The sequence below is a fragment of the Scyliorhinus canicula genome, chromosome 9 (assembly GCF_902713615.1).
Source record: "Scyliorhinus canicula chromosome 9, sScyCan1.1, whole genome shotgun sequence".
NCBI lineage: Eukaryota > Metazoa > Chordata > Chondrichthyes > Carcharhiniformes > Scyliorhinidae > Scyliorhinus > Scyliorhinus canicula.
In genome coordinates this window covers 31495935-31522988 of record NC_052154.1, presented here as the reverse complement: position 1 = coordinate 31522988, position 27054 = coordinate 31495935, and the positions used below count along the sequence as shown (strand labels likewise).

The 27054-nt window shown below is 43.8% G+C and overlaps 1 protein-coding gene across 6 annotated transcripts; it reads right to left on the bottom strand.

The window, feature by feature from the left end:
• Positions 1–244: 244 nt before the first annotated feature.
• LOC119971202 (ataxin-1-like) lies at positions 245–26774 on the bottom strand. Of its 6 annotated transcripts, XM_038806421.1 has the most exons (8): positions 26618–26751; positions 19719–19878; positions 10259–10321; positions 8870–8955; positions 8668–8741; positions 5080–5126; positions 1709–3588; positions 245–1371 (listed from the first exon to the last, which is right to left on the bottom strand). In XM_038806421.1, exons 7-8 carry the CDS (start codon positions 3482–3484, stop codon positions 868–870), a joined length of 2280 nt encoding a protein of 759 aa, XP_038662349.1. In that variant the 5' UTR covers positions 3485–3588; positions 5080–5126; positions 8668–8741; positions 8870–8955; positions 10259–10321; positions 19719–19878; positions 26618–26751; the 3' UTR covers positions 245–867. The 6 variants fall into 6 exon arrangements, with proteins under 6 accessions (XP_038662349.1, XP_038662350.1, XP_038662347.1 ...); XM_038806422.1 differs by lacking the exon at positions 19719–19878; XM_038806419.1 differs by lacking the exons at positions 10259–10321; positions 19719–19878 and having other exon boundaries at positions 26618–26774.
• Between the last annotated feature and the right edge of the window lie 280 nt (positions 26775–27054).

The following is a 27054-nucleotide window of genomic DNA, read 5'->3' as shown; positions in this document are numbered from 1 at the left end:
TTCAGATAAAATATCAAAATTGCATTTTCTGCTTCGCCAAATGAAATCCCCATATATCAAATAAACTGTCCACTTTGAAATCTGTCACTTACAATTTTCTTTAAATTAAATGATAACATACCAACATTACTTTTTTTAAAATATAAATTTAGAGTACCCAATTATTTTTTCCAATTAAGGGGCAATTTAGCATGGCCAATCCACCTAACCTGCACATCTTTGGGTTGTGGGGGCGAAACCCACGCAGACACGGGGAGAATGTGGAAACTCCACACAGACCATGACTCAGGGCCGGGATTCGAACCCGGGTCCTCAGCGCCGTAGGCAGCAATGCTAACCACTGTGCCACCGTGCTGCCCTCAACATTACTTTTAACCTAATTTAAAAGTTGTATGATGAGAATGGAGTAAAAGCCTGGTTTGCCAATTGAAAAAATAGCTAAGTTGTAACATTTAATACATTTTTTAAAATATATAGAATTTTACATTAAGGGGCTTCAAGAGTTAAATATCTATATTCTTTATACCAAGATCATCAACCCCAGGCAAAACAAGCATTGCAGGGAACAAAATGCAGAATTTACTACATTAATTCTGAAGTTGGAAAGAATTGCAATTTCGGAACACACAATTATTCATCAAAGAATATTGGCTTTGATCTGTTAACAGCAAGTTAATTATTTAAGGTAAAATCTGTCACACATTCCCGATTTGCCATTAATATACCAATGGCAGATCCAATCTCTACGCTGCTAATGTTTTGCGAAAAATTTCAAAAGTACATTTCAATGCATTACTATAACTGGCAAAAGGCTGTCATAATAGGTGTGAAACTGTCTTAATTTATACTCCCGCAGAGTTCATGCAGTTATTTCCCAGCATTTGAACGTCCCTCAATTGAAAGTTTGACTTCCTGTGGTATGAAGGAAGGCCGGGAGGACATTTTTGCCTCCTCTGATTGAAAACCATCTCTTTGGAAAACTGGGGTGGACCAACAATGTTGATAATTCGGGTGGCTGGGAATGCCTGTGTTTTCATAGTCTCTATGCAAATTCTGCATGACCGGGTCTTTTGAATGGTTTCTAACCTCAGAGTTTCTACTAATGTGGATCGAGACTTCTGGAGGAGCTGTGACAACTTCAGATGTTCCCACGGTCCTTGAATCGTGAACTGAAATAGTATTGATTGGAGAGGATGCTGGCTGCGTAGAGCTCCTGCCAGAAGACTGGACACCGAGTGATACACAGACATTACCCACTGTGAGTCTTTGACATGAAAGTCCAAAGATGTGTGCAGTGCGGTCTGGGTTACAAGAGGACCAACCCTGACCAAATACAAAGAATGGATGTTCTGGAGTGACCTCCACACTCACCTACAACACAGGAGAAAAATCTAAATATCTCAAACCCAAAGAAATACATTTACATTAATGAAATAAAAGCAATATAATTCCCGATGTTAATCACGTAAATAAAATCTTTGCTGTTGCAAACACTCCCTGCAGTGGTCCGGCTCAGCTTTACAAGTGCTTTAACCAAAAACGCCTAAGCTCCATTATATCACCAATTTTATGGGGCAACACAAATGTTTGGGCTACCTGTATTATGTCTGGCAGCCATATTAGTTCAAGCAGGAATGGACTAACTTGGTATCTGATTTTTGACCAACATTTTTTGCTTTATGAAGATTACTTGTAGTTGCAGACTCACCTTTGTTTGAGGTTCTCCTACAGAGAAATGAAGGGTGACATATCCGGGACGCTGGCTTTCAACAACGTCAATCACCGTACTGGAGTCAATCTTTAGCCCGGCACTAATCTCTGCACTATGCACAAAGTCCTGCGCTTGCAGGTCTTCTACACGTTTCAGTTCCCCATTTGCTAACTGGATGATGGCACCTTTCATAAAGTGTGAAGGAATATGAGCAGGTGGGGGCTGCTGGACCAGAACAGGCTGAGGGAGTGGGCCCGTGGATTGTGATGTCGGAAGTGGAACCACTGAACAAGCTCTTGTTTGCCCATCAGGATGACTTTGAATTATGGGTTCTGTAGGTGCAGCAACATTATTAACCAATGCATGTTCCTCAAGAACAGGTGCATCAACAGGCATTAATATTGGCTGTCCATTGGCTAATATCATTGTTTTATGAAAACGTCCACGTTGGTCATCTAACGATTGCCTTTTGAGTCCTGTGGTAATGTGCTGTTGAGCAGGCAGATAGGGAGACCGTGATAATTCTTCACTGGAACAAAATTCCACAATGTTTTTACCTGGAATGATTTGTGAGAGGTGTCTTAATTGCTCTTGACTTTTAAATGAATTCTGTGAAACTTTTATGTTACTTAAGACTTCTTTTCTAACAACCACAGTACCCTGAGACCCTTGAGCACCCAAACTCCCAACTACTTGTTGGACTTCTAGGTCTGTGTCTGGTGTACTCCTCTGAGCTGGAGAGATAACTTCACTTCTTGGTTCTCTGTGAACAGGAAAATGGGGACTGCCTCTTAGATTCTCCATGGATGAGGCAGAGAGCTGAGCTTCCTTTCTACTGCCAGCATAATAGGGTGCCTGAAGCTCTATAAATCTCTCGTGACGTGGTCGTCTCTCAAAATTCTGATGGTCTGATGCTCCTTCACCTCGGTTTGCAGAGACTTCTATTATAGTTTCAGCAATTTCTTTGTCTTTTGCCATCTGTATGCTATATCTATTTTCATGACAAATATCTGGATTTGGCACGGCTGTGGCAAATGTTGCAAACGATGGTGTTAACAGCGACGGTTGGAAGTGCAGTGGGATCCTACCATGGCTCATGCCTTGAGAAAGATCTGCCGTGGTTAGGTGAGGCAGTGGTCCTTGTGGAGTCAAATTGTGTACAGGAGAACCAGTGGCTTTACTATAGGTTTGTGCAGGAGATGCCGCCCGTGGAGGAGGAGTGCCAGCCTCAGCTATCATGGAAGGATATGAAACAAGTTGGGAAAGATGAGAGGCGGGGATGCCCACTGCAGAGGAAATCAATGGATTTGGCAGAATGCCGTGAGAGACATATGGTACCGGATATGGAGCTCCAACAAACTGCAATGAAGTATGGGGTAGCTGGGTGTAATGCACAGGCGTATATGGAACCCCATGGTGCTGAAGAAGTGGAGGTGCAATGCTGTATGCTGGTGAGAGATGTCCCATATTCACCAATGAATGTTGAGCACTTAGTGAGTAGTTTGCAGAAGGTACAGCTAATTTGTACATCATGCCATACTGATCCACTGCGACTCCTGGTGAGCTTTCACCATTATCAGCTCGGATTCCATATCTCAGTATTGTTTGGTTCTCTTCAACAGCACTTCTCGACCAATCAGCATTGTTTACTGTAGGAATATTGGCTGGCAATGTGTTATGTTTTAAGACATCCTCACCTCCAGTATTGTTCTGTAGCAATTCTCTTTTCTTTGGTGGCAGGCATTCTTGGTTTCGTTCATAAGCAGGTTTCATATTGTACTCGGGGTTATTGTTTTTCCTATAAGTATCACTGAGGAACGCCAGCAGGAGAATAAAGATATTCTAGAACTTTCCTCAAACCACCTGCTGACAGGATCCTAATCAGTCAGAGGAGAAACAGAAAATACGTAAGTGACAATAAAAATATAAACAAATTGCTTTTATACTGTAAAATGCATGATATTCTCAAAATAAATGTTTCTTTTTAAAGATTTATTCTTGTTGTTGTTCAGCAGGCTCATGGGTGTCATTGTTGAGGAGCAAAAATTACTTCCACTTTTAATAACCAGAGTCCGAATCAAACATTCTCCAAGTGAAGTGAGCCTCCCGGCGTACAGTAGGTCTTCTTTAACCTGAACAATAGAGGAGTACCTCGTGGGTCTCCAGCTGAGACACAATAAATAGGAGCAGCCCTTAGCCCCATGAGCCTGCTCTGACATTCAATGAGATCACGGCTGAACGTCCACATCAATTTTCCCACCCGATCGTAACATGCCTCAGACAGGAGTTTTCAAAGCAGCAGCTGTTAAAAGTGTCAGAGGCTTCCTTGAGAGCCCAGTACACTTCAAAGGGATTGAAATCCCTTGACAGCCGTTGAAATGTAGACCTTCCATTCAATTTTACACAGCAATAAATTGTATTAGCCATTGATTAGACAGTTTTGTTACTCTAGAGATAGCTGCTTGGTGGATTGTTTATTGATCTTTCCCTTCACGTTTGAGTCCATCTCCATTATCCTGCTCTGATGCTAACCACAATGTTTATAAACACTCTAGATTGGATTGACAGGTCCTCACAACATCAAAAGCCACTAAGTGCTTTGACTTACTCTTTTTCTCAGCAGGAAACACTTTGTATCTCCCGCCAGCGCAGGGCGTGTAGCTCGCTGCTGCCACCAACAAGGGATTGGAGCATCGGAACAGGATTGGCACCTGGTCTTAGCCTGATACTCATTTCGCCACCAGATCGGAACCTCGTTACCGGCAGTGGGTGGCAGAGAATTCAGCCTCATCTCTCATTCTTCTAAACTTCAGAGAATATAGATTTGTTCTACTTATAGGCAGACCTGTCACCCCAGAGAAAGTTCAATGCATGCCTTCTAAGGCAAGTATATCTTTCCTTAGGTAAGGATAAGGACATCAAAACTGTACATCGTGCTCCAGATATGGTCTCACCAAAGCCAAATAATTGCAGCAGGATTTCCTTACTCTTATAATGCAAACCCTCCCCCCCATAAGAAAAGTTAATGTACTATTTGTTTTCCGAATTGCATGACGTATTTGCATACTCATTCTCTGTGATTTATTTTCAGGGTGCCATGGGCTCGCTGAATACTATTCCTTATTAGCCTCTCACCCTTTAAAAAATATTCTGATATTCCATTTTAGTACCAAAGTGGATAACTGCAAACAGTGACCAGCACAAACTGGGATAAGACTTGAGGAACATGTAACTGCCAGAAAGTCAGAAATAAATTTATTGAAAGTGCAAGGAATCAAGAGAAAGAATAAAGACAGGCCAACATGACAAAATTATCCCAATGCTGTGTTCTAATGAATGGGCTATACTTGAAATGTAAACCAACATACCCTCTCCTTGACACTGACTGTCCCACGCACATCACTGGCATCACTTTCTGTGAAGGAAATGAAAGACATGGGCATGGTCCTATATTACTGCGGCCAGTGTTCAGATCAGGAGGATGAAGAGTGCCCAGAAATGATACTGTTCCTGAAGCTTGCACTGAGTCCAATCTGGTCTCTTTGTTTTAGGCCTTCAATGTGGCAAAGAGGTCAGATTGGGAATGCGCACTGAAGTTATCACAGCAACTCACAGATCATCAGGTCACATTTACAGCCAGACTTTGTACATTGGCAGCCTAATCTCTTTTCTCCCATTGTCTCCAATTTTTCACTGTTTTGTTTAGAAGAATCCTTACAGGGCTGAAGGAGGCCATTTGGCCCATCGAGTCTGCACCGACCCCCAAAAGAGCACCCTATCTAAGCCCATGCCTCACATTATTCACATAACCCAGAACCCCCACTTAACCTTTTGGACACTAAGGGCCAATTTACCGTGGCCAATCCACCTAATCAGCACAGCTTTGGATTGTGGGAGGAAACCAGAGCCCACGCAGACACAGGGAGAACATGAAAGCTCCATAGTCACCTAAGACCAGAATTGAACCCGGGTTCCTGGCACTGTGGGGCAGCTAACCACTGTGCCACCATGTCGCTTCTGTGAGAACTTTTCAGGTTTTCCCACCCCCATAGCTTTTTGCATCTTATAATGCAGTCCCATTGTCTAACTGATCTCTTTATATATTAAAACAGTTTACTGAGTGGTGTATCTGCTGATTTTCTCCCACATCTTAATCCAACATTATAAAATGCTCATTCGTCCAGTAAGAGGTCTCACGACATCAGGTTAAAGTCCAACAGTTTTATTTGAAATCACAAGCTCTGAAAGCTTGTGATTCGAAACAAACCTGTTGGGCTTTAACCTGGTGTGTTAGACTTCTTACTGTGCACACTCCAGTCCAACACCAGCACCTCCCCATCCCATCATATTAATTTCTAGATCTGATGTTGGTTGTACGCCTGAAACATTAACTTATCTTTTCACTTTACGGAAGCTGACTGATCTGCCACCTATTGTCAGCATTTTCTGTGTCGGTTTTGGATCTCCAGCATTAGCAGTCTGCTTTCCTTTTTCCTGGTATCATTTGATTTTTATTTTGGAAAAGGTACTGTAGGTATTATGTTAATCACTCCCATATCTTTGTAATTTACCAATCACAACATGCAAGACATATAGAAACATGGAAAGTACGAGCAGGAGGCCATTCGGCCCTTCAAGCCTGCTCCACCATTCATTTTGATCATGGCTGATCATTTAATTCAATAGCCTAATCCCATCTTCCCCCATATCTTTAGATCCCCTTTGCCCAAGTGCTATATCTAACTGCTTCTTGAAAATACACAATATTTTGGTCTCAATGGTAATGAATTCCACAGGCCGACCACACTCTGGGTGAAGAAATTCCTCACCTCTGTCCTAAATGGTCTACTACCCCATATCCTCAGACTGTAAATCTTTGTTTTGCACACACCCACCATTGGGAACATCGTTCTTGCATCTACCCTGTCTAGTCCTGTCAGGATTTTATAGGTTTCTATGAAACCCCCCTCACTCTTCTGAACTCCAGTAAATACAATCCTAACTGGCTCAATCTCTGCTCATACATCTGTCCTGCCACCCCAGGAATCAATACGACACTGCAACCTCTCCAGAATGGAAATCTATTGTTCGGAAACACCAGTTATAGGGAAATCTTTTCAGCAGACCTAAGCATATCCTATTTTAGTACAGTCCTTTAGGAGCGTAAGCATGTACACTACAATATTTGGATACGTTAAACTATTTTTATTACTGTTTTATAATGTTTTATCAAGGTTTTATGTTTCAGGTATTCATATCTATGGTGTTTTGCAGTTCAAGGACTTGTGGTTAGGCATTCTAAAGCCATTCTATAATCCAGAAAATTCCAAAATTCAGAAATGACTGCATCTCAAGCATTCTGGACTAGAGACTTTACAGTGTATATCATAAGGAATTAACATATATGGTATGTTTTGCAGGGGCAGAGACTTAAGAGTGCAAAACATAATTTGCATGTTGACATTCCAGGTCTCTAATAGCACAAAATACCATTCGACTTCTTTCATTCTGTCCCTACTTTTCTTGGGGTCACTTTAACTTTAAACCGCAATATGCATGAAATGTCAGGGCTTTGCCTTTCCCTGGTTGTCAAAGCTTGGAGGACTTAACCAGTTGTTGCGACAGACAGCACAGTGCTTGTATGCTGCAATTGCATCAGGTGAGAAGAAGCAGAGCTTTGACATTGCACATATGTTGAAGATTTAAGTGCCAGGGAGCTTGAGAAACACAACAGAATTGTTATTTTTTAATTACTTCACAGGATATGGGTGTTATTGCATTGCCCATCCCTAGTTGCCCTTGAGAAGGTGGTCATGAGCCACCATGCCATTTGAGTGGCTCGCTAGGCCATTTCAGAAGGCAGTTAAAAGTCAACCACATTGCCATGAGTCTGGAGTCACATATAGGCCAGGGCAGTTTGCACAGCAGATTTCCTTCCCCACAGAACATTAGTGAAACAGAAGGGTGTATGACAATCTGGTGGGTGGACGGTCATCATTCGTGATATTAATTTTTTGATTCCAGATTCATTTAATTAACTGATTTTGAATTCGCTAGCTGCTGTGGTGGGATTTGAACTCATCTCGGGATCATTAGTCTAGTCCTCTAGCTTAGTATTTCAGCAACATAACCAATATGTACAGTTTCCCAATGAAAGATCTAACATTCTGTAAGAATTTACATCTTTTTAATGTTAAAAATATAGCAATATGTAACTGATGCAAATTTTTAACATGTCTATCTGATTTTACAGTACTTAGAATAAAAGCGCGTTACCTATCTGCACCCCATTTAGAAAGGTGCTATTTGATGATGTCATTACCAGAAGGATGTGGAGGCTTTGGAGAGGATACAGAAGAGGTTTACCCGGATGTTGCCTGGTCTGGAGGATATTAGCCATGAGGAGAAATTGGATAAACCCAGATTTTTTTGATTGGAACGACGGAGATTTGAGGGGCGACCCGATAGAAGTTTACAAAATTATGAGTGGCATGGACAGAGTGGAAAAGTCAATTACTAGGGGGACATAGGTTTAAGGTGCAAGGGGGAAAGTTTAGAGGAGATGTGTTCGGCAAGTCTTTTTTACACAGTGGGTGGTGAGTGCCTGGAACAGACTGCCGGGGGAGGTGATGGAAGCAGATATCATAGCGCCGTTTAAGAGGCATCTTGACAAATACATGAACGAGGATGGGAATAAAGGGATACAGACCAAGGAAGTGCAGAAGGTTTTAGTTTAGACAGGCATCATGATCGGCGCAGGCTTGGAGGACGGAAGAGCCTGTTCCTGCACTGTACTGTCCTTTGTATTCTTTGGAAGTTATGACTGCCATTGCCAAATGCCTCCAAAGGAACGGACGTGGACTGGTATCCTTTATGGTCCCGTATAACAATTGGGAACAATCCGAGCCAGAAACCTCAATCATGCCCAATGAACACACATACTGTTCTAATTTTACCTGTGAGTGTTTCTATTGACACGGAGTGCCCAAAATGGAAAAGTGGCGTGTTTCCGAGAATTGACATCCTTCACCTTGATAAGCACAAGGAAGATTAAATGGAAATATGCAGTACTCACGTGAACAATAAGCAACATAATTTTCAAGTTTCCTCTTAGTAGATGTCATTCTCATTTTTAAGTTAAATAACAGGATGTCTTACCTCACAAATTACACCTTCCATAGCTTATCATTAACTAACATAATGTGAATCATTTCATCATCAGCAAGGCGACTTCTACCTTGACCCTAAAAACGAAAGGACAAATTAGATATTTTTACTCACTGTATGGTGTAACATAAATATGTATTATCAGTAAGATTTCAATAAAGCATAATGGATCCAAGAAACTTTAATTTGAGTTGTGAAAAATGGCTAGCAGTACAATTTAGAATTGTTGCTTTCAAACCTTAGGAGCATTTTAAACTAAACAATACTTAAGTGAAGTAATGATGCCCAGAGCCGTGTTGCTGGTGGCACAGCCATTTACAACACTGTGTACTTATGTACTGCCTTTAATGTAATAAAATGACCCAAGGCACTTCACAGAGCATTTATAAAGCAAAATTGGACACCATGTAAGGCAATATTACGGTAGATGGCCAAAACTTAGTCAAAGAGGCAGGGTTTAAGGAGCATTTTAATATTTAGAGTGTTGACAGCTGATGGGACAGCCACCAGCGGCGAAGCAATCAAAATGAGGGATGCTGAAGAGGTCAGAATTAGAGAATCACAGATATCTCAGAGGATTGTAGGGAGGAAATTACAGAGCAGAGAGAAGTGAGGCAATGAAAGATTTGAAAACAAGCATGAGAATTTACATTTGAGGCATTGCTAAACCTGGTGCCAGTGTATGTCAGAGAGCATGGAGGTGAGGGGTAAATGGGACTTGGTGAGAGTAAGGACATGGCGGGCAGAGGTTTGGATGACCTCAAGTTTTCAAAGGGTGGAACGTGGGAAGCCGACCAGGAGTGTGTTAAATAGTGAACCGCGGCTGTGAATATGAGCTGGGAAGCGGATATGGAGGGTGAAATGAAGGGAGGATAAGAATGTAGTGAATTCAGATGAGGGAGAGCATGATGCGTTCAGATGCAGATTGAAATGAATCAGAATGAGACGTTGCTAGGTGCAGAGGCTGAAAGAGAAAAGCAGTGATGATACCTTGGTGTGAATAAGTATATGATAATTAGGTAAGCAGCAGAGAATGAGGGTTTTTAACGGGTGGGTTGGCAGCATGTGGTATGGTGGAAAAAGTGCTAAGCCAAAGGGTAATTCACTGATAGCCAAATCGTCACCGTCAATTTAGGGAACAAGTTTACGTAGCATTCCCAAACCATGAAAATTGTACGAGAAATCTGGCAAATGCCACAGTATATGAGTAATTACACTTTTTAAAAACTGACTTAATTAGTCACCAAACCCATAGCAGGTCTGTCAGAATCTTTAAAAAAATGAACAGGTGGCTAGTATTTCCAAAATAGACTTTTCCTGACAAAAGGTCTGAACCAAAGTGTAAACTCATCTCAGATAAAATATCAGAGGGTGACGTACACGTTTGGAACTGTATCCAAGGACAGAGTCGATGTGCCAGGAGATGACAAGGAAAAAACGTATCTGAAAAATGTGAAAGAAAAATGTGAAACTGATTGAGAGACTCATCTTGTGTTTCAAGATTATCGGAATCATAGATGCAAAAAAATGACCACGGGAATGATATTACCAAACTCAGCACGTCTCAGACAGATATCTGCAAAGTATGCAACACAATTCATTAAACAACTTGCCCCACTGTTTTTAGTACTTCTGACAGCAACATAATTGTCAAGTTCTCAGTTTTTTGGGGAAGAATTTTGGGGTTAGTTTTTACTGTGATGTTGCTGTCAACTTCAATTCAATCCAAAGGGGGTTAATTCCTATCTGGGAATGCTGAAAAGATCTATTAGCCGGCGGCTCCAGACAAATTGGGCAACAAAGATGTGTTTCTTGTATTTTATATCAGTTTGGGAAGGGGGGTTTTATTGGTACATTTTGGAGATGGAATGATAATAACATAGTTCTATTTGTTGAACGCAGTAAACCTTCCAGCTGACTGGACAATGTGTTACCACGGCTTCTACAGTAATGGTGGGGGAAGAGGGGAGAGGGGATGGCAAGATTCGATTTGAAGGTTAACATGCTGCTTCAGTTGGCAGTTAGGAAGGCAAATGCAATGTTAGTATTACTATTTAGAGGGTTAGAGTACAAGACCAGGGATATACTGCTAAGGCTTAGTCAGATCCTATTTGGAGTATTGTGAGCAGTTTTGGGTCCAGTATCTAAGGAAGGATGTGCTGGCCTTGGAAAGGGTCCAGAGGAGGTTCACAAGAATGATCCCTGGAATGACGAGCTTGTCATATGCGGAATGGTCGAGGATCTGGGTCTGTACTCGCTGGAGTTTAGAAGGATGAGGGAGAATCTTATTGAAACTTACAGGATACTGCGAGGCATGGATAAAGTGGATGTGGAGAGGATGCTTCCACTTGTAGGAAAAATTAGAATCAGAGGACATAATCTCAGACTAAAGGGACGATCCTTTAAAACAGAGATGAGGAGGAATTTCTTCAGCCAGAGGGTGGTAAATCTGCGGAACTCTTTGCCGCAGAAGCTGTGGAGGTCAAATCATTGAGTGTCTTTAAGACAGAGCTAGATAGGTTCTTGATTAAGAAGAGGATCAGGGGTTATGGGGAGAAGCCAGGAGAATGGGGATGAGAAAAATATCAGCCATGGTTGAATGGCGGAGCAAACACGATGGGCCAAGTGGCCTAATTCTGCTCCTATGTCTCAGGATCTTAAACCAATCCTCATCAGAGAGAATTAGGGGAGGTTGATAGGTCAGATTTGCCCTACCGTGTTTCTCTGTTAAAAAAAGTCTGCTGGGAATTGTAGTTTGATACCATCAGAGAGACAGATAGTGTTGTAGTTAGCACTGCACAGCTCTCCAAATACGGAGCTATAAAGTGAAACTTTTCGGGGAGCACGGTGGCGCAGTGGTTAGCATTGCTGCCGCACGGCACTGAAGTCCCACGTTCGATCCCGGCTCAGTGTCACTGTCCGTGTGGAATTTGCACATTCTCCCCGTATTTGCGTGGGTTTCGCCCCCACAACCCAAAGATGTGCAGGGTAGGTGGATTGGCTACACTAAACTTTCCCTTAATTGGAAAAAATGAATTGAGTACTCTAAATTTATAAAAAAAAGTGAAACTTTTCCCAAGGGCGAAATTTGCACAACATATATTTTCAGATGTTACAAATAACGATGTGGAATAGTTGAATTAGACTATTAAACATATTCCACGGGATAGGTATTACATGTAAAATAAATCAGAACACTGGTCTGTGTCTGGTGTCATCTCACTGACGTAGAAAGATATGAGTCCTGGGTCACTGTCCTTGTGGCGTTTGCACATCCTCTCTGTGTCTGCGTGGGTCTCACCCCCACAACCCAAAGATGTGCAGGGTAGGTGGATTGGCCAGACTGAATTGCCCCTTAATTGGAAAGAAAATAGAATTGGGTACTCTAAATTTATAAAAATAGAAAAAAAAAGATTGGAGTCCTGATAATTCAGTACACATAACTAGTGCTCATATTGATTCAATTCCCAGTCACATTATCATTGCTATTGGGAGGCAAAGGTATTGCTTAGATTGCAGGTGAAATGGAATTTGCTAACATGAGTAATTGGTAACCTGAATCCGACAGAATATCTGGTGCAGACCAGAGATTTATAAGCATTGCACAAATGCACTATTTCTACCTTGCACACGTATACAACAATGCAATGTAGTTAGCCTGATTATTATGGTTCAAACAATTAGACACAATATAAATTTTAAATCCATAATCCCTTTATTGATTTACAACACTGAGAAGATTCAAGCTGATTCATCTCAAGAAAACATTCACATACAGATATCCCTTCTTCAGCGCTCCTAACCCATTCCTGAAAATTGGAATGCTAAACAAAAATGTGCTAAACGAAACTCATGCAAACAAAGAGCAGGTCATTCAAACCCGGCAAGATCATGGCTCATCTGATAGTAAGCTCAAATCTGCATCCCACCGATAACCTATCAAACCCATCTATTCACCTCTAACTTAAAAATATTCAAAGACTTTACTTCCACCAGACTTTCAGGAAAAGTGGTGCGAAGACTCACGACCCTCTTGAGAACAAATTTTGCCGAACCTCTATTTTAAATGGCCAATCCTTTATTTTTAAACATTGACCCTTAGTTCTAGATTCTCCCACAAGAGAAAACATCCTTTCCATATCCACCCTATCAAGACCCCTCAGGACCATATATCTTTCAATTAAGTCACCTCTTACTCTTCTAAACTCCAGCAGATACAAGCATAGCCTGTCCAACCTTCCCTCATACGATACCCCACCCATTCCAGGTATTAATCTGCTAAACTCCCTCCGAACTGCTTCTCATGTTTTTACATCCTTAAATAAGGTTACCAATACTGTACACAGTATTCCAGATGTGGCCTCACTAGTGTTCTGTATAACTGAAGGATAACCACCCTCCTTTTGTATTCAATTCCCTTCATTCTATAGCTTTCTTAATTACTTCCTGTACCTGCAAAGTAGCCTTTTGCGGTTTATGCACTTAGGCACCCAGATCTTTACCCATTCATTTCAACTTATCTACATCTTTTCATAGCCTCCTTATGTGCTCTTCACAACTTACTATTTATCTATCCTATCTATCTTTGTATCATCAGCAGATTTTCTCTCACAACCATACCTTTGGTCCCTTCACCAAAGTCATTTATATAAATTGTAAACAGTTGAGGTCCAAGAACGGATCCCTGTGACACTCCACTTACATCTTGTCGACCTGAAAAAGGCTAATTTATGTTTACTCTCTGCTTTCTATTGCCAGTCAATCTTCAATCTTTGCCAATATGTTACCCCCTACACCATGAACTTTTATTTTCCACAATAACCTTTGATGAGGCACTTTACCAAATGTCTTCTGGAAATCTGAGTACAGTACACACACTGGTTCCCATTTCTGTCTTCCATTCCTGCTTTGTGTCTCCCTCCCTTTTTGAATAATGGAGTTACATTTGCTATCTTCCAATCTAATGGGACCTTCCTGAATAAAGGAAGTTTTGGAAAATTAAAACCAACGCATCAACTATCTCAGCATCAACTCTCTCACTAGATACTTATTTTAAGATCCTCGGATGAAGTCCATTAGAACCTAGGCACTTGTCAGCCCGCAGTGCCAACAATTTACTCAGTACCACTTCTCTGATGACTGTAATTTTCCTGAGTTCCTCCGTCCCTTCCATTTCCTGGTTTATAGCAGTTTCTGGGATGTTACTTATATTCTGTATAGTGAAGCGTGATGCAAAATACCTTTTCAATTCACCTGGCATTTCCTTGTTTTCCATTATCAATTCATCAGACTCACTTTCAGGACCAACACTCTCTCTGTTAACTTCTTTCCTTTTTAATACTTATGGAAACTCTTACTGTCTGTTTTTATATTTCTAGCTAGTTTTCTCTTATACTTGTTTTAATTTTATAATCATCCTTCACAGTCCTTATATCCTGCCCGATCTTCTGATCTTACACCTGTCTTTGCACTTTCCCATAAGGAAACATATAATAAGGGTTTCCTTCCCTACTTGTAATTTTTGCATTAAAAATCTATTGGCTGTCAGAACACAACTGACCCCAAATTCCTGTTACTACCTTACTATTCCCTCCCATTCATTACTTCCCGTCACCCTGCTGGTTGCTTCTTGCTCAGCACCCCATCACCACTTGCTTCTTCCGACCCCCACCCGCTTGCTGCTTCCCTCCACCGACCCTCTTGATCCCCTCAATAGCTGCCCCGCTTGCTCGCAGGAGGGAGTGTGGGGGTGAGAAGAGGTGGCAAGCGTAAGGGAGAAAGAGTTGGGACAAGGATGCAGCAAGCAGGGCAGCAAGTTGTAGGGAGCAAGGCAGTTCAGGAGAGACAGTGAGTAGCAGGGAGTGACAGGATTGGGAAAGAGAAGCGAGGAGCTAGAACAAAAAATATGCTATTAAAATGTGCCTTAAACAGGGGATTTTGTTCTCTTCCCTTCCCCCAGATTTTCCCTGGTTTTGTCCTCCTGCTAGCATACAGTTCTTTTTGTAGTGAGAATCCTTCAGTACCAGCCCAAAGTACTCATTATTCATGTGTTAGCCTTGTCAGTGAGCATTCACATATTATTTCACCGTTTACATATGAAGTGAATGTTATATCTGGATTGGAAATGTGCCCAATATTTATCCACATGTAGTTTCCAACAGGAATCGTTCCCGTACATCCCCACCCCCCAAAGTCTTCTTCATAGCTCAAGGGAACATAAGTTAACTCTGGAGCTTCCCAGAGAAGACCAAGGATTACAACTAAGTTTTTTCTTCTACATAATTTATGTGTTCTGCGCACGTATTTTCATAGAGGAGAGACATAACGTTAGCTTTTTCGAAAAGGACTTATTTTGAATGACTGCTTCACCTCAACAACCAAAACCTAATTGACGGTAAGGTATTTTTTCTTTTTCAAAAATTTAGAGTGCCTAATTATTTTTGTCGGATTATATTCACACGGACAGTGACCCAGGGCCGGGATCAAACCCGGGTCCTCAGCGCCGTGAGGCAGCAGTGCTAATCACTGCGCCACGGTGCTCGCTGAAGTATTTCTAACAGCTACTATCCTGCTGCAACTCAATATAATTCAAATGAAATAGAATAAACTGTGATTAGACTACAAATACTAAATATCCAGGGCTATCAGTGATGTATCTCTGATACAAGGGTAGGATAGTGAAAGATACAAGGGTAGGATATTGAAAGATACAAATATCTTGAATTGTGAATACAAATCTTCAGCTTTAATATTTAAGAGGGATCATCTCCAGATTATCATTTTACTCCTTGAAGAAAATATCATAATTTGAAATATAATTCAAATCTTCTACTTATAGATTTGCTCCTGACTCAAGACATTTCCAGAGTGAATGGATTATGTTGCTGAAAGGCATTGCCTAAAATTGGCTGACTAATGGTCAATGTGTTCTTTTGCAAGTAGCCTGTACTTAACCTTCAAAGTGAAATGAAGCAAGAAGACCAATCTAATTTACAAAAGATAATTTGCAGACAAATCCAAAATTCGACATCAACAAATTATTTTGTTGCTGCTTGCTTAATAAACACCTGTTCAAACCAATTTGAATCTTCCACTGCTAACCTCAAATAGGACTAAATCACATCATGTGTAAACTGTATTCACAAAAATAGGCCAAGAATCACCAGATACACAATCTACTTTGGTTTTTTTTTAAAATGATTTTTATTCAAATTTTTCAACAACCAATTTTCTCCTAACAATAAAATAAACAAGGCGTAGAAAAAACAGAAACAAAAGCCCCTCCCCCCATACAAAGCAATAAATTAACAAAAAAAGTAACAAATGAATAGTTGCAAAAACGAACCCCCTTAACAGACCCACAACCCCCCCCCCCCCCCCCCCCCCCCGGTTGCTGCTGAAATTGACCACCCTGTAACACTCCGCCAGGAAATCAAGAAAAGGCTGCCACCGCCGAAATAACCCTTGCACCGACCCCCTCAGGGCAAACTTGACCCTCTCCAGTTTAATGAACCCGGTCATGTCGCTGATCCAGGATTCCGGGCTCGGGGGCTTCACGTCCCTCCACTGTAAAAGGATCCTTCGCCGGGCTACAAGGGACGCAAAGGCCAGAATACCGGCCTCTCTCACCTCCTGCACTCCCGGCTCCGATGCTACCCCAAATATAGCGAGCCCCCAACCCGGTTCCACCCTGGAACCAACCACCCTGGACAGGATCCCCGCCACCCCCTTCCAGCAACCCTCCAACGCCGGACACGCCCAGAACATGTGGGCGTGATTCACTGGGCCTCCCAAACACCTCCCACACCTGACCTCATCCCCAAAGAATCGGCTCAACCTGGTCCCAGTCATATGCGCCCTATGCAGCACCTTCAGCTGAATTAAGCTGAGCCGAGCGCAAGAGGAGGACAAATTCACCCTCCCCAGGGAGTCTGCCCATGTCCCCTCGTCGATCACCTCCCCCAGCTCCTCCTCCCACTTCACTTTCAGCTCCTCCACCGAGGCCTCCTCCCCCACCTGATAAATTGCCAAGATCCTACCCTCACCGACCCACGTCCCCGAGAGCACCCGATCCTGCACCCCCCTAGGCGGTAGTAGCGGAAACTCCGCCACCTGCCGCCTAACAAACGCCCTAACCTGCATGTACCTGAAAGTATTCCCGGGGGGGTGGGGAAAGAGACCCCACTTCCCCTCCAACTCCTCTAAAGTCGCAAACTTCCCGTTGAGGATGAGGTCCCCCATCCGCCTGATGCCTGCCCTATGCCAACTCAAAAACCCACCATCTATTCTCCCTGGTGCAAACCGATGGTTGCCCCGTATCGGGGTCCAGATTGAGGCCTTCACTTCCCCCCTATGCTGCCTCCACTGGCCCCAAATTCTGAGGGAAGCCACCACTACTGGACCCGTAGAGTACCTTGCCGGGGGGAGTGGGAGCGGGGCCGTCACCAGTGCCTCCAAAGTCGTGTCCACACAGGATGCCGCCTCCATCCTCTTCCATGCGGCACCTTCCCCCTCCATCACCCACCTACGGATCATCGCCACATTTGCAGCCCAGTACTACCCACACAGGTTGGGCAGCGTCAGACCACCTACCTCCCTGCCTCGCTCCAAGAATACTCTCCTCACTCTCAGGGCCTTCCGCGCCCACACAAACCCCAGAATACTCTTATTCACCCTCCTAAAAAAAGCCTTCGGGATCAAGATGGGGAGACACTGGAAAAGAAACAAAAACCTCGGGAGCACCGTCATCTTAACCGACTGGACCCTGCCCGCCAAGGAGAGTGGCAACGTATCCCACCTCCTGAACTCCTCCTCCATCTGTTCCACCAGCCTCGAAAAGTTTAGCCTATGAAGGGCTCCCCAGCTCCTGGCTATCTGGACACCCAGATATCCAAAGCTCCTCTCCGCCCTCTTCAGCGGGAGCTCTCCTATCTCCCTCTCCTGTTCCCCCAGGTGCAGCACAAACAGCTCACACTTTCCCACATTGAGCTTATAGCCCGAAAAATCCCCAAACTCCCCAAGTATCCTCAACACCTCAGGCATCCCCCCCACCAGATCCGCAATATACAGCAGTAAATCATCCGCGTACAGCAATAGCCGGTGCTCCTCCCCCCCCCCCCCCCCCCCCTAACGCGAAGAGCAGGGGAGACAAGGGCTCTTCTGACAAGGGGATGAGACAAGGGGATGAGGGCCCTGCTTCGTCTTCCGGGACAACCGAAAATCCTCCGACCTCCTCCCGTTTGTCACCACGCTCGCTACCGGAGCACTATACAGCAGCTTCACCCACCTAATGAATCCCTCACCAAACCCAAATCTCCTCAGCACCTCTCACAGGTAGCTCCACTCCACCCTATCGAAGGCCTTCTCTGCATCCATCGATGCTACTATTTCCGCCTCCCCATCTGCCGCCGACATCATTATAACATTAAGTAGCCGCCGCACATTGATATTTAGCTGCCTCCCCTTCACAAACCCCGTCTGGTCCTCATGTTTAATCAGCGGGACCACATCTTCCTGGACAGTATCTTAGCCAACAGCTTTGCGTCCACGTTGAGGAGCGAGATCGGCCTGTAAGGCCCACACTGGAGGGGGGTCCTTATCCCGCTTCAGAATCCACCTCCGCACTCCAGTCCTGATAAATCCGAATCTCTGCATTCTCCCACTTGCTGCTCCTTTCCTTCTTCGCCCATCTCAGCACACACTCACAGTCAACGAAGCGGTGAAAACGGACCAGCACCGTCCTGGGCGGCTCATTCGGCTTGGGCTTCCTCATCAGCACTTGATGGGCACCCTCCAGTTCCAAGGGCCCCTGGAATGACCCCGCGCCCATGAGCGAGTTCAACATCACCGCCACATAGGTCCCCAGGTCCGAACCTTCCAGCCCCTCCGGGAGGCCCAGAATCTGCAAGTTCTTCCGACTGGAGCGATTCTCCATCTCCTCCAGCCTCGCTTGCCATTTCTTGTGGAGCGCCTCGTGCGACTCCACCTTCACTGCCCGGCCTAGGATTTCGTCCTCGCTCTCCGAGGCCTTTTGCCGTAGCTCCCGGATCTCGACACCCTGGGCCGTCTGAGTCGCCATGAGCTTGTCCAGCGAGGCCTTAAGCTGTTCCAAAAGCTCAGCCTTCAGCTCTCTGAAGCAGCGCTGACGCAGCTCCTGCTGCTCCTGCGCCCACTGCTGCCGGCTCTCCGCCCGCCACCATCTTGTTTCTCCTGCCTCGCACCTTTCTCTGCTCCAAAGCCGATTTTTTAACCGCTCTGCTCCTGGTCCAGTCCATCCACCAGCAGAAGAGCGCACTGGATGTGTTCCCACACCAAGAAAAGTCCAACCAGCACCACAACGGGCCATTAAAAGAGCCCAAAAGACCGAAAATAGCGGGAGCTACCGAACGTGCGGCTTAGCTCCGCATCACCGCAACCCCCACAATTTACTTTGTTAATTGTATCGTGCAACATCTAACCTCAAAACCAGAAAGTAGCTCCGATCAACACATTTACAACACAGCTTCAAGGAGGCAAAAATTAATTTACATTAACTTACATTTTTATTTCAAATCAATGACTAAAATAAAGCAGAGATGTTAATGCAATGATTTTTTGATTAAATGTACAACTATCAAAATATCTAATGGCCACCACTTTTACCATTTGACTACTAATATTTAAAATCAAAGAAAGAACTTGCACTAATATACTGCCTTTCACATACGCAGGACATCCCAAAGTGCTTTACAAACTAGGCACTGTTGTCATGCTGATAAATCAGACAGTCAGTTTACACATCCCAAGATCACACAAACATCAGTGAGAGGAATTAGACAATTTAGCTGGTTTAATATCTCACCTGTGCAGCGCTCCCACGTACTGCACTGAAGCATGAGCTGAGATCGTGCATTCAAGTCTCTGAGGTGGAGCTTGAATCCATAATCTTCTGACTCAGGAGCCAAAGTTGGCAATTACGTTTCTTCTGTTTGACAAACTGGTTACTAGGCTGCAATAAAAGACTGGCCAGACAATGCGACTGTCACTTTTCTGTCTACTTTCGAAAAAGGTTAGCAGGAAATATTGTGACGATTTCTCAGTGAATAAAATCTGCATGGATAGACTTTGGATTCAAACTGGCAATACAGAGAATTGTGGATCAACACCTTCATTAGAAATTAACAAAAACACTTTGTGAAATAGATACAAGTAATAAGAGCTGGTATATTTTAATTTTAATTTCCTGCAGCCAAATGTGAAAAATAGGAGGCAGCAGATTGGCCATGCATTCTATCCCTATAGGATTTTTTTTTAAGGGATACATAAAAAGCAGATCCTCCACCCAAAGTTCAATTTCATGACACTGATCCCTCATGCTGGCTTTCTCTCTCACTCACTCTCACATGTACTCCCAACTAACCAAGGCTTGAATCAAGCACTCAAGTGACAAGTTTAGCATGAGTAGATGCAAGGTAAAGCTTGTGGTGCCATGGAATTATAACTTAACTCCAACTCCAGAATGAACATTTCTTCTGCACAAGTATGATTTCCCTTCCCCCCTACTTTTGACATACTTACGACCCCACAGAACAAGCTTAGCAGCAATTGTGCGGTGGACCATATCAAATAAAGCACAATGGACCCACAACCACCAGGAACTGGGGGATTGATCCTGCCCAAACCACATTCTGTGCAGGAGCCTGTGCAGCTTGCAGGCAGCACGCGTTTTCTATTTCAGATGGGTTGCATTCAAACCATCTGCTAACATACTGTGCCAGCCAGCTTTCCCTCCTGTAAAACAAATATTCAAAATGAAATGTGGGTAAAGGTGCATCACATTATATAATGGAATGTGTTACACATGCTCTGCGCCCAGAGTTGCAAGAGTGCTGAGACTAACATAGACGTGCTTGTGGCAATTTATTTGGCTGAACACCATCCTCATACTCACAGAATTTCCCAGAATTCAGAAATATAATCAAAGATCATGGCAAATGAAGACAACAATTCGAAGAAACACTGCAAGGGAGAATCTATTTATAGCTACACCCTCCTGTGTCTGCCTCTGTATCATGCACTGCCCAGGAATTAAAGTCAGCTGGTGGGCAAGAATACACAACTGCAATTTGTTCAGCCTGTCTGAATATCAATAGTACACAGCAAGACAGCAGGAATGTTTTTATATTAATTAATAGGTAGCGAGCATCACTGGCAAGGCAAACATATGGATTCTATTCTATGGGTGCGAATTAAACCTACATAAGACCTACCTGCACGGGATCCACTGGCCTCAAATGTCGACCAGGTGGATCAGCACCCAAGGGGGTCTCCCTGGCACTGCTATAGTGTCCAGATAGCACTGCCAAGCCAGCAGAAGCATTGCCTGGGTGTCAGTGCAAGGGCTCCCAAGTGCCAGGGTGGCACTGCCAAGGGTCAGGGGGGCCTTGCCCATGAAATTAGGGTGGAGGAAGGGTTTGAAGGATGGGGAAGTAGGAGCCTCCGAGAGGTTTGGGGGTGATGGGTGTGCGTCCTGGGAGGGAGGGGGTGCTGTACGGGATTTTGGGGGGGGGGGGGTGCTGAAGAGGGGGGACCCGCAGAATCCCATAGCGGGGTGTCCTCACTTTGGCGGTGTGGGGCAGTGTCCATGTGTGTTGGGGGTGACATTGCCCATGGGTGGGGGGTGTGTGGGTCCCACAAGCCCACTTAAGAGTTTGGGGCACCCTTTCAAAATGGCGGCCCGGTCTCTGAGTTCAGCTCCCCAGTGTTAAAAAAAATTCGAAGTGTGGGCTAACCCGGTGAGGAACTCCCCAGGGCCCAAAATAATGACTATGTGTCACTGAATAGCAGTGGGGAACAAGCCGGCAGGAAACTCCATGAAAAACCCGCCACACATTAACTTAGATGTTTTTGGGGAGAATAGCGCCTTATATTGCCCATCCCTAACTGTCCTTGAGAAGTCACAAATTTAGTCACAGGATTTTTAAAATAAATTATACAACTTCTAGTTTAATTGGGAGACCTGCACCATATTGTGTGGCATTACACCACAGGAAGCTCACACAATCAGTCTTGAACTAACCTAAGCCACGGTGGCAGTGACAGTATTAGCATTGGTCTCTCAGGGAGAGAATCATCAACTATGGCCTGCAGCGCTAACCACTGTCTTGTGATCACGAATGAAAATAAATGTGGGTGGATGTTAGTTAAGGACAGGGTAGGGCTGGCCTGCGTGTCATCTACAATTAAGTAATTCTGCCAACAACTCCAATCCACCTCCCCATCTCCTTGGAAATGTGCTTAGGTTCATTCATATCCCAACACCAGGAAAGGTGATCTCAGGCCCTTCAAATGACTGTTCAAATAGTTTTATTTCAGTGCTATCTAAACTTATGGACACTGCTGTTAATTTTCCAATTATCCATTTCCGTAGAAGTTCTGGCTTAATCCCCATCAACAGTCTGCCTTCCAGCATGGCAATTCCACCACTTATCTTGCCTCCCATGATATTCACTATCGGGATTCTGATCTTGAACACCTATGGCAAATGTTTTGTCTTTCAGAATTCAGAGTTTCTGAGGGAATAAATGACGGCAGGGTTGTACTGCGACTAGGTATGTGCAAGAGGACTGACGGGTAGACACCCAGTTTCAAACAGAGACTGAAACTTCAGTAATTACCGACCAGTTAGCAACACCAATGGCTGGGACGATTTTGGAATCTTTAATCAAAGATGGAATCGCAAAAGACCAAGGTGAAAAAATAATTAGGATCAGGCAACACAGATTTCAGAAAGGAAAATTATGCATGATCAACTGCGAGGAGATAACAGATATGGCGGAGAGGGGAATAGAGTCAGCATGTTGTACACTTTCAGAACGTCATTGACAAAATACCATACAAGACACCGCTGGAGAAGGTGAAGAGATATGCAATCATGGAAATGGTAACAAATTAGACTAAAAACTGGTTGGAAGTAAGGAGAGAGAGCCAAAGTTACTGATTATTTCTCAGATTAGTTGGAAGTGGATAGGGAAATGGATGTTTTAGACCCATTTCTATTCACTATGTCCACCAGTATTTGGCACATAGGGCTAAAGCTGGGCGACCAAATTTGCAGAAGCGACTAAAATAGTCAAAACAGTAATAGTAAAACAGTGCAAATTATTCTGAGGGCCAAAGGATGCTACATGGTCATCTCTTATTGCCTCCACACTATATGAAAGGCACCAAAGTCCCCAAAGACCAGAGGCTGATCTACCCCTTTTTGAGAGAGAGCTGACTGGTGGTGATTTAACCTGAGGGTTGCCACTCCTCGGTCAAGGTGGGGCCTTCATGAATAACCTCAAGTTTGAAATATAAAACTTTTTTTTAAAAGAGAGAGATTGAGGTGTTTTGTAGAAATATTTCAAATTATGAAAAAAATAGGACTGAGAAGGACCTTCAGGGAAGACAGTCTGTCACCTTGATCTGGCCTACATATAATTCCAGTCCCACACTATGTGGACGACACGTAATGTTCTCAAGGCATTTAAGAATGGACATGGAATGCAGCCTTGCTAGTGTCACCCTCATCCCGAGAACCAATATAAAACAAAGTAAACAGAGCTACATTGCGGAATCTAGAATAAGAAGGTGATGATACAGAATTAAATGTATGGGATATAGGACGGAGAGCAGGAGATTTTGCTTTTGTGTATAAGATTGCAAGGCTGTGCAACACACTACCAGAGTTCCGAATTGAAGTAAAGACTGTGTCAATTTATAAGATTAGGTTAGATATAACTTTAAAGGAAAGAGGGGGAATAAGGGTTATGGGATTCAGACATAAATACCATGACAGACTGAAATACCTGCTTCTGTGTTATAATTTATGCCCAGCACTACAACAACACTTTAATAAAATGTACCAGGTATTTCATAGATGTATTTAACAAACACAATTTGACCGAGTCACATAAGGAGATAAAGTAGTAGGTTTCGGGGCATCTTAAAGCTGATGACAAAGAGAGAAATGGGTGGCACAGTGTCATGGCGGCTGCCTCACAGTGCCAGGAACACAGGTTCCATTCCAGCCTTGGGCGACTGTCTGTATGGCGACTGTCTGCGTGAGTTTCCTCCGGGTGCTCCGGTTTTCTCCCACAATCCAAATATGTGTAGGTTAGGTTGGTGGGCCATGCTAAATTGCCCCTTAGTGTCCAAAGATGTGCAGATTTGGGGGGGGGGGGGGAGATAGGGTGGGACAGTGTGTCGAGTTAGGGTACCCTTTCAGAGGGCCGGTACAGAGTCGATGGGCTGAATGGCCTCCTTCTGCACTGTAGGATTTCTATGATTCTATGAAGAGCAAAAGTTGTAGAGCTGAGAGCCTAGGCAACTAAAAGCATGGGTCTCCAGTGATGGAACAATTAAAATTGGGGATACACAAGAGATCTTAGTGCATCATCAGAGGTTACAGTGATAGAAAAGAAAGGGTCCTTTTCACCAGACTTCTCAAAGTGCTTGACAGCCATTTAAGTGCTTTTTGGAAATGTAGCCAGAAGAAATAACAGTAAATATGCATTCAGCAAACTCCTTTTTGTTATTCATTCGTGGGATGTGCACAGGCTGAATTGCCCTTCGACTGAGTGGCATGCTAGGCCATTCTGGAGGGCATTTAAGAGACAACCACATTTCTGGAGTCACATGTCAGGTTTTTACAACAATCAACAATGGTTTCATGGTCATCATCAGACTTATAGTTCCAGATTTTTCCTCAGTTCAAAATTTTATTTGAATCACCATCTGCCGTGGTGGGATTTGAACCCAGGTACCCAGAGCATAACCCAGGGTCTCTGAATTACTAATCCAGTGACAATACCACTATGCTACTGCTTCCCCAATTATGATCAGATAATCTGCTTTTTGTTGATTGAGGGATGAATATTGACCAGGACACCGGAGAACTCCCCTGCACCTCTTCGTAATAGTGCCAGAGAATCTTATACATCCACCCGAGCAGGCTGATTGGGTCTCGGTTTGACGTTTCCTCTGAAAAATGGCACCTTCAATACTCCTTCAGTACTGGAATTTCAGCATAGATTTTTGTGCTAAATCTCTGGAATGGGACTTCAACCCAGAACCGGGCAATTCAGATGCAAGTCTGCTACCAACTGGGTCATGGCTGACAGATAAGAAGTGGAAAGGCCGTGAAGGTGATGAAAAGCAAGGCTTAAAGTTTTTTTTTAATTTATAACTTTAGAGTACCCAATTCTATTTTTTCAATTAAGGGGCAATTTAGTGTGGCCAATTCACCTGCCCAGCACATCTTTTTGGGTTGTGGAGGTGACACCTATGCAGACACGTGGAGAATGTGCAAACTCCACATGGACAGTGACCTGGGGCCGGGATCAAATCCGGGTCCTCAGCGCCGTGAGGCAGCAGTGTTAAACACTGCACCACCGTGCTGCCCGGAATTAAAGTTTTAAAATTGAAAGCTGCTGGACTGGACCCTGATTGTTTAAACAGGGCTTGTGACTTTGGACTTGGGCGGCAGAGTTTTGTCTGAGCTCATGTTTATAGAGGGTAGAATGTGAGAGGTCTGATCAAGAGAGCATTGGAACAGCCACATCTCGAGACAGCAAAGCATGGGTGAGCACTTCAGCAGATTACCTAAAGCAGAGGTGGGCTATCTTATAGAGGTGGAAATAGGCGGTCTTGGTGATGAGCACATACGTGGTCAGCTGCTCATCTTAGGGCAATTACAACACCAAGGTTGTGAATGATCAGATGGTGGTCAGTGAGAGGGGCGCAGTTGGTGGCAGGTACTGAAGGTAATGGTTTTATTCCGCCCAATATTTAATTGGATGTTGGACAGGCAATCTGACAAATCAGGGGTTGAAAGTGGCAGTGCTGGGTGTTTTCGATGTATAAAACCCAACTTGTGCTTTGAGATGATGTCCCCAAGGGGCAGCATGTAGATGATAAAGTGAAGGATGGCCAAGGATAGATCCCAAAAGACTCCGAAGGCAAAGATGCAGGAATGGGAAGAGAAGCCATTGTATGAAAATTTATGGTTCCCTCAGAGATCCGAATATACTCCATTTCACTCTCTTCCTATCTTCCCTTTATTTCCACTGTGTTGAAATCAGAATTAATGGTGTAGTTTCCTACCTTATCATGCTTTCTCATTGCTCCATTCTAACAATTACAGGACTTCTTGCTCGACAAATGTCAGCTTTTGGAAGACTTAAAAATTGTGTTGGGCAGTTCTCCCTTCATTCCAGCAATTCACAGGTTAGGCTGGACTGCTGAGCTATTCCTCAAATTCAGTTGTCACAAGATATCAACATGCATGCGTTTTCCAATACAGATCTGGCTGAATGTTCTCTCGCTAGGTCTGAAGCCAAAAGTACTATTCCTACTAACTTCCTTACCAAAAGCTAAGCTAAACACAGGATAGAAATCAAAAGTGGAACCTTCCTGGCTTTTACAGCACAGAACTACACTGGCCAATGCCCCTGCACACAGAGTCATCAGGAAATCAGGGTAGGAATCTTCTTTAATTGATTTGTTTGCATCGTTTTAAAAAATCACAACGCTCAAACCAATGTCTTGATTCAGTGTTTTAAAAGAATTCCATCTACAATTTTCCTAACCCTAACTAAACATGTAGCATTAAAGTCACACCATTGACAGGCCCAGCAGGAAACTGCATTCTTCCTACAGGTTTCTAAACTTCACCAAAACAGGCTGGAAGACCCCATTTTTAGTTCTTTTTTTTTTTACCTGCAACTCTCATCCTGATTCCAGCAGCCTCGGCGAATTCATGGGCTTTCCCCCCTCCGTGACCGAGTCTTCGATTCTCTTTCGCTTGAAAATTAAAAAACTCAACAGCAGCGAAAAAAACTTTAGAGCGACAAACACCATGGCGCATTCTGATGGCGTCACCCAAGGCGCCCGACCCGAAAACAGTGAGCGCCTTGGGTCCTCCAGAGACAGCGCCCCACTCAGTATGGGAGTACTGCAAGGAAACGACAGACGACAACAAAGGAAGGCCAATACTGTGGACTTCCCCAGAGTTGGAGGGGATGCTCAGTGACCTTATTTGGGGGAGAGTAACACAGTTCATCTTTTATCAGAACTAGAAAAAAATAGAAATGTAACAGATCGTAGGCTATCGTATTGGCAGTTTGATACCCTGGTGCACTCCTCAATCACCCTCT

Excerpts from the sequence above, each read along its gene's own strand:
- LOC119971202 (XM_038806419.1), bottom strand. The coding sequence starts at position 3,484 with ATGAAACCTGCTTATGAACGAAACCAAGAATGCCTGCCACCAAAGAAA. Across the intron at positions 1,372-1,708 it reads TAGGAGAACCTCAAACAAAG|GTGAGTGTGGAGGTCACTCC; the intron begins GTGAGTCTGCAA and ends CCTGTGTTGTAG.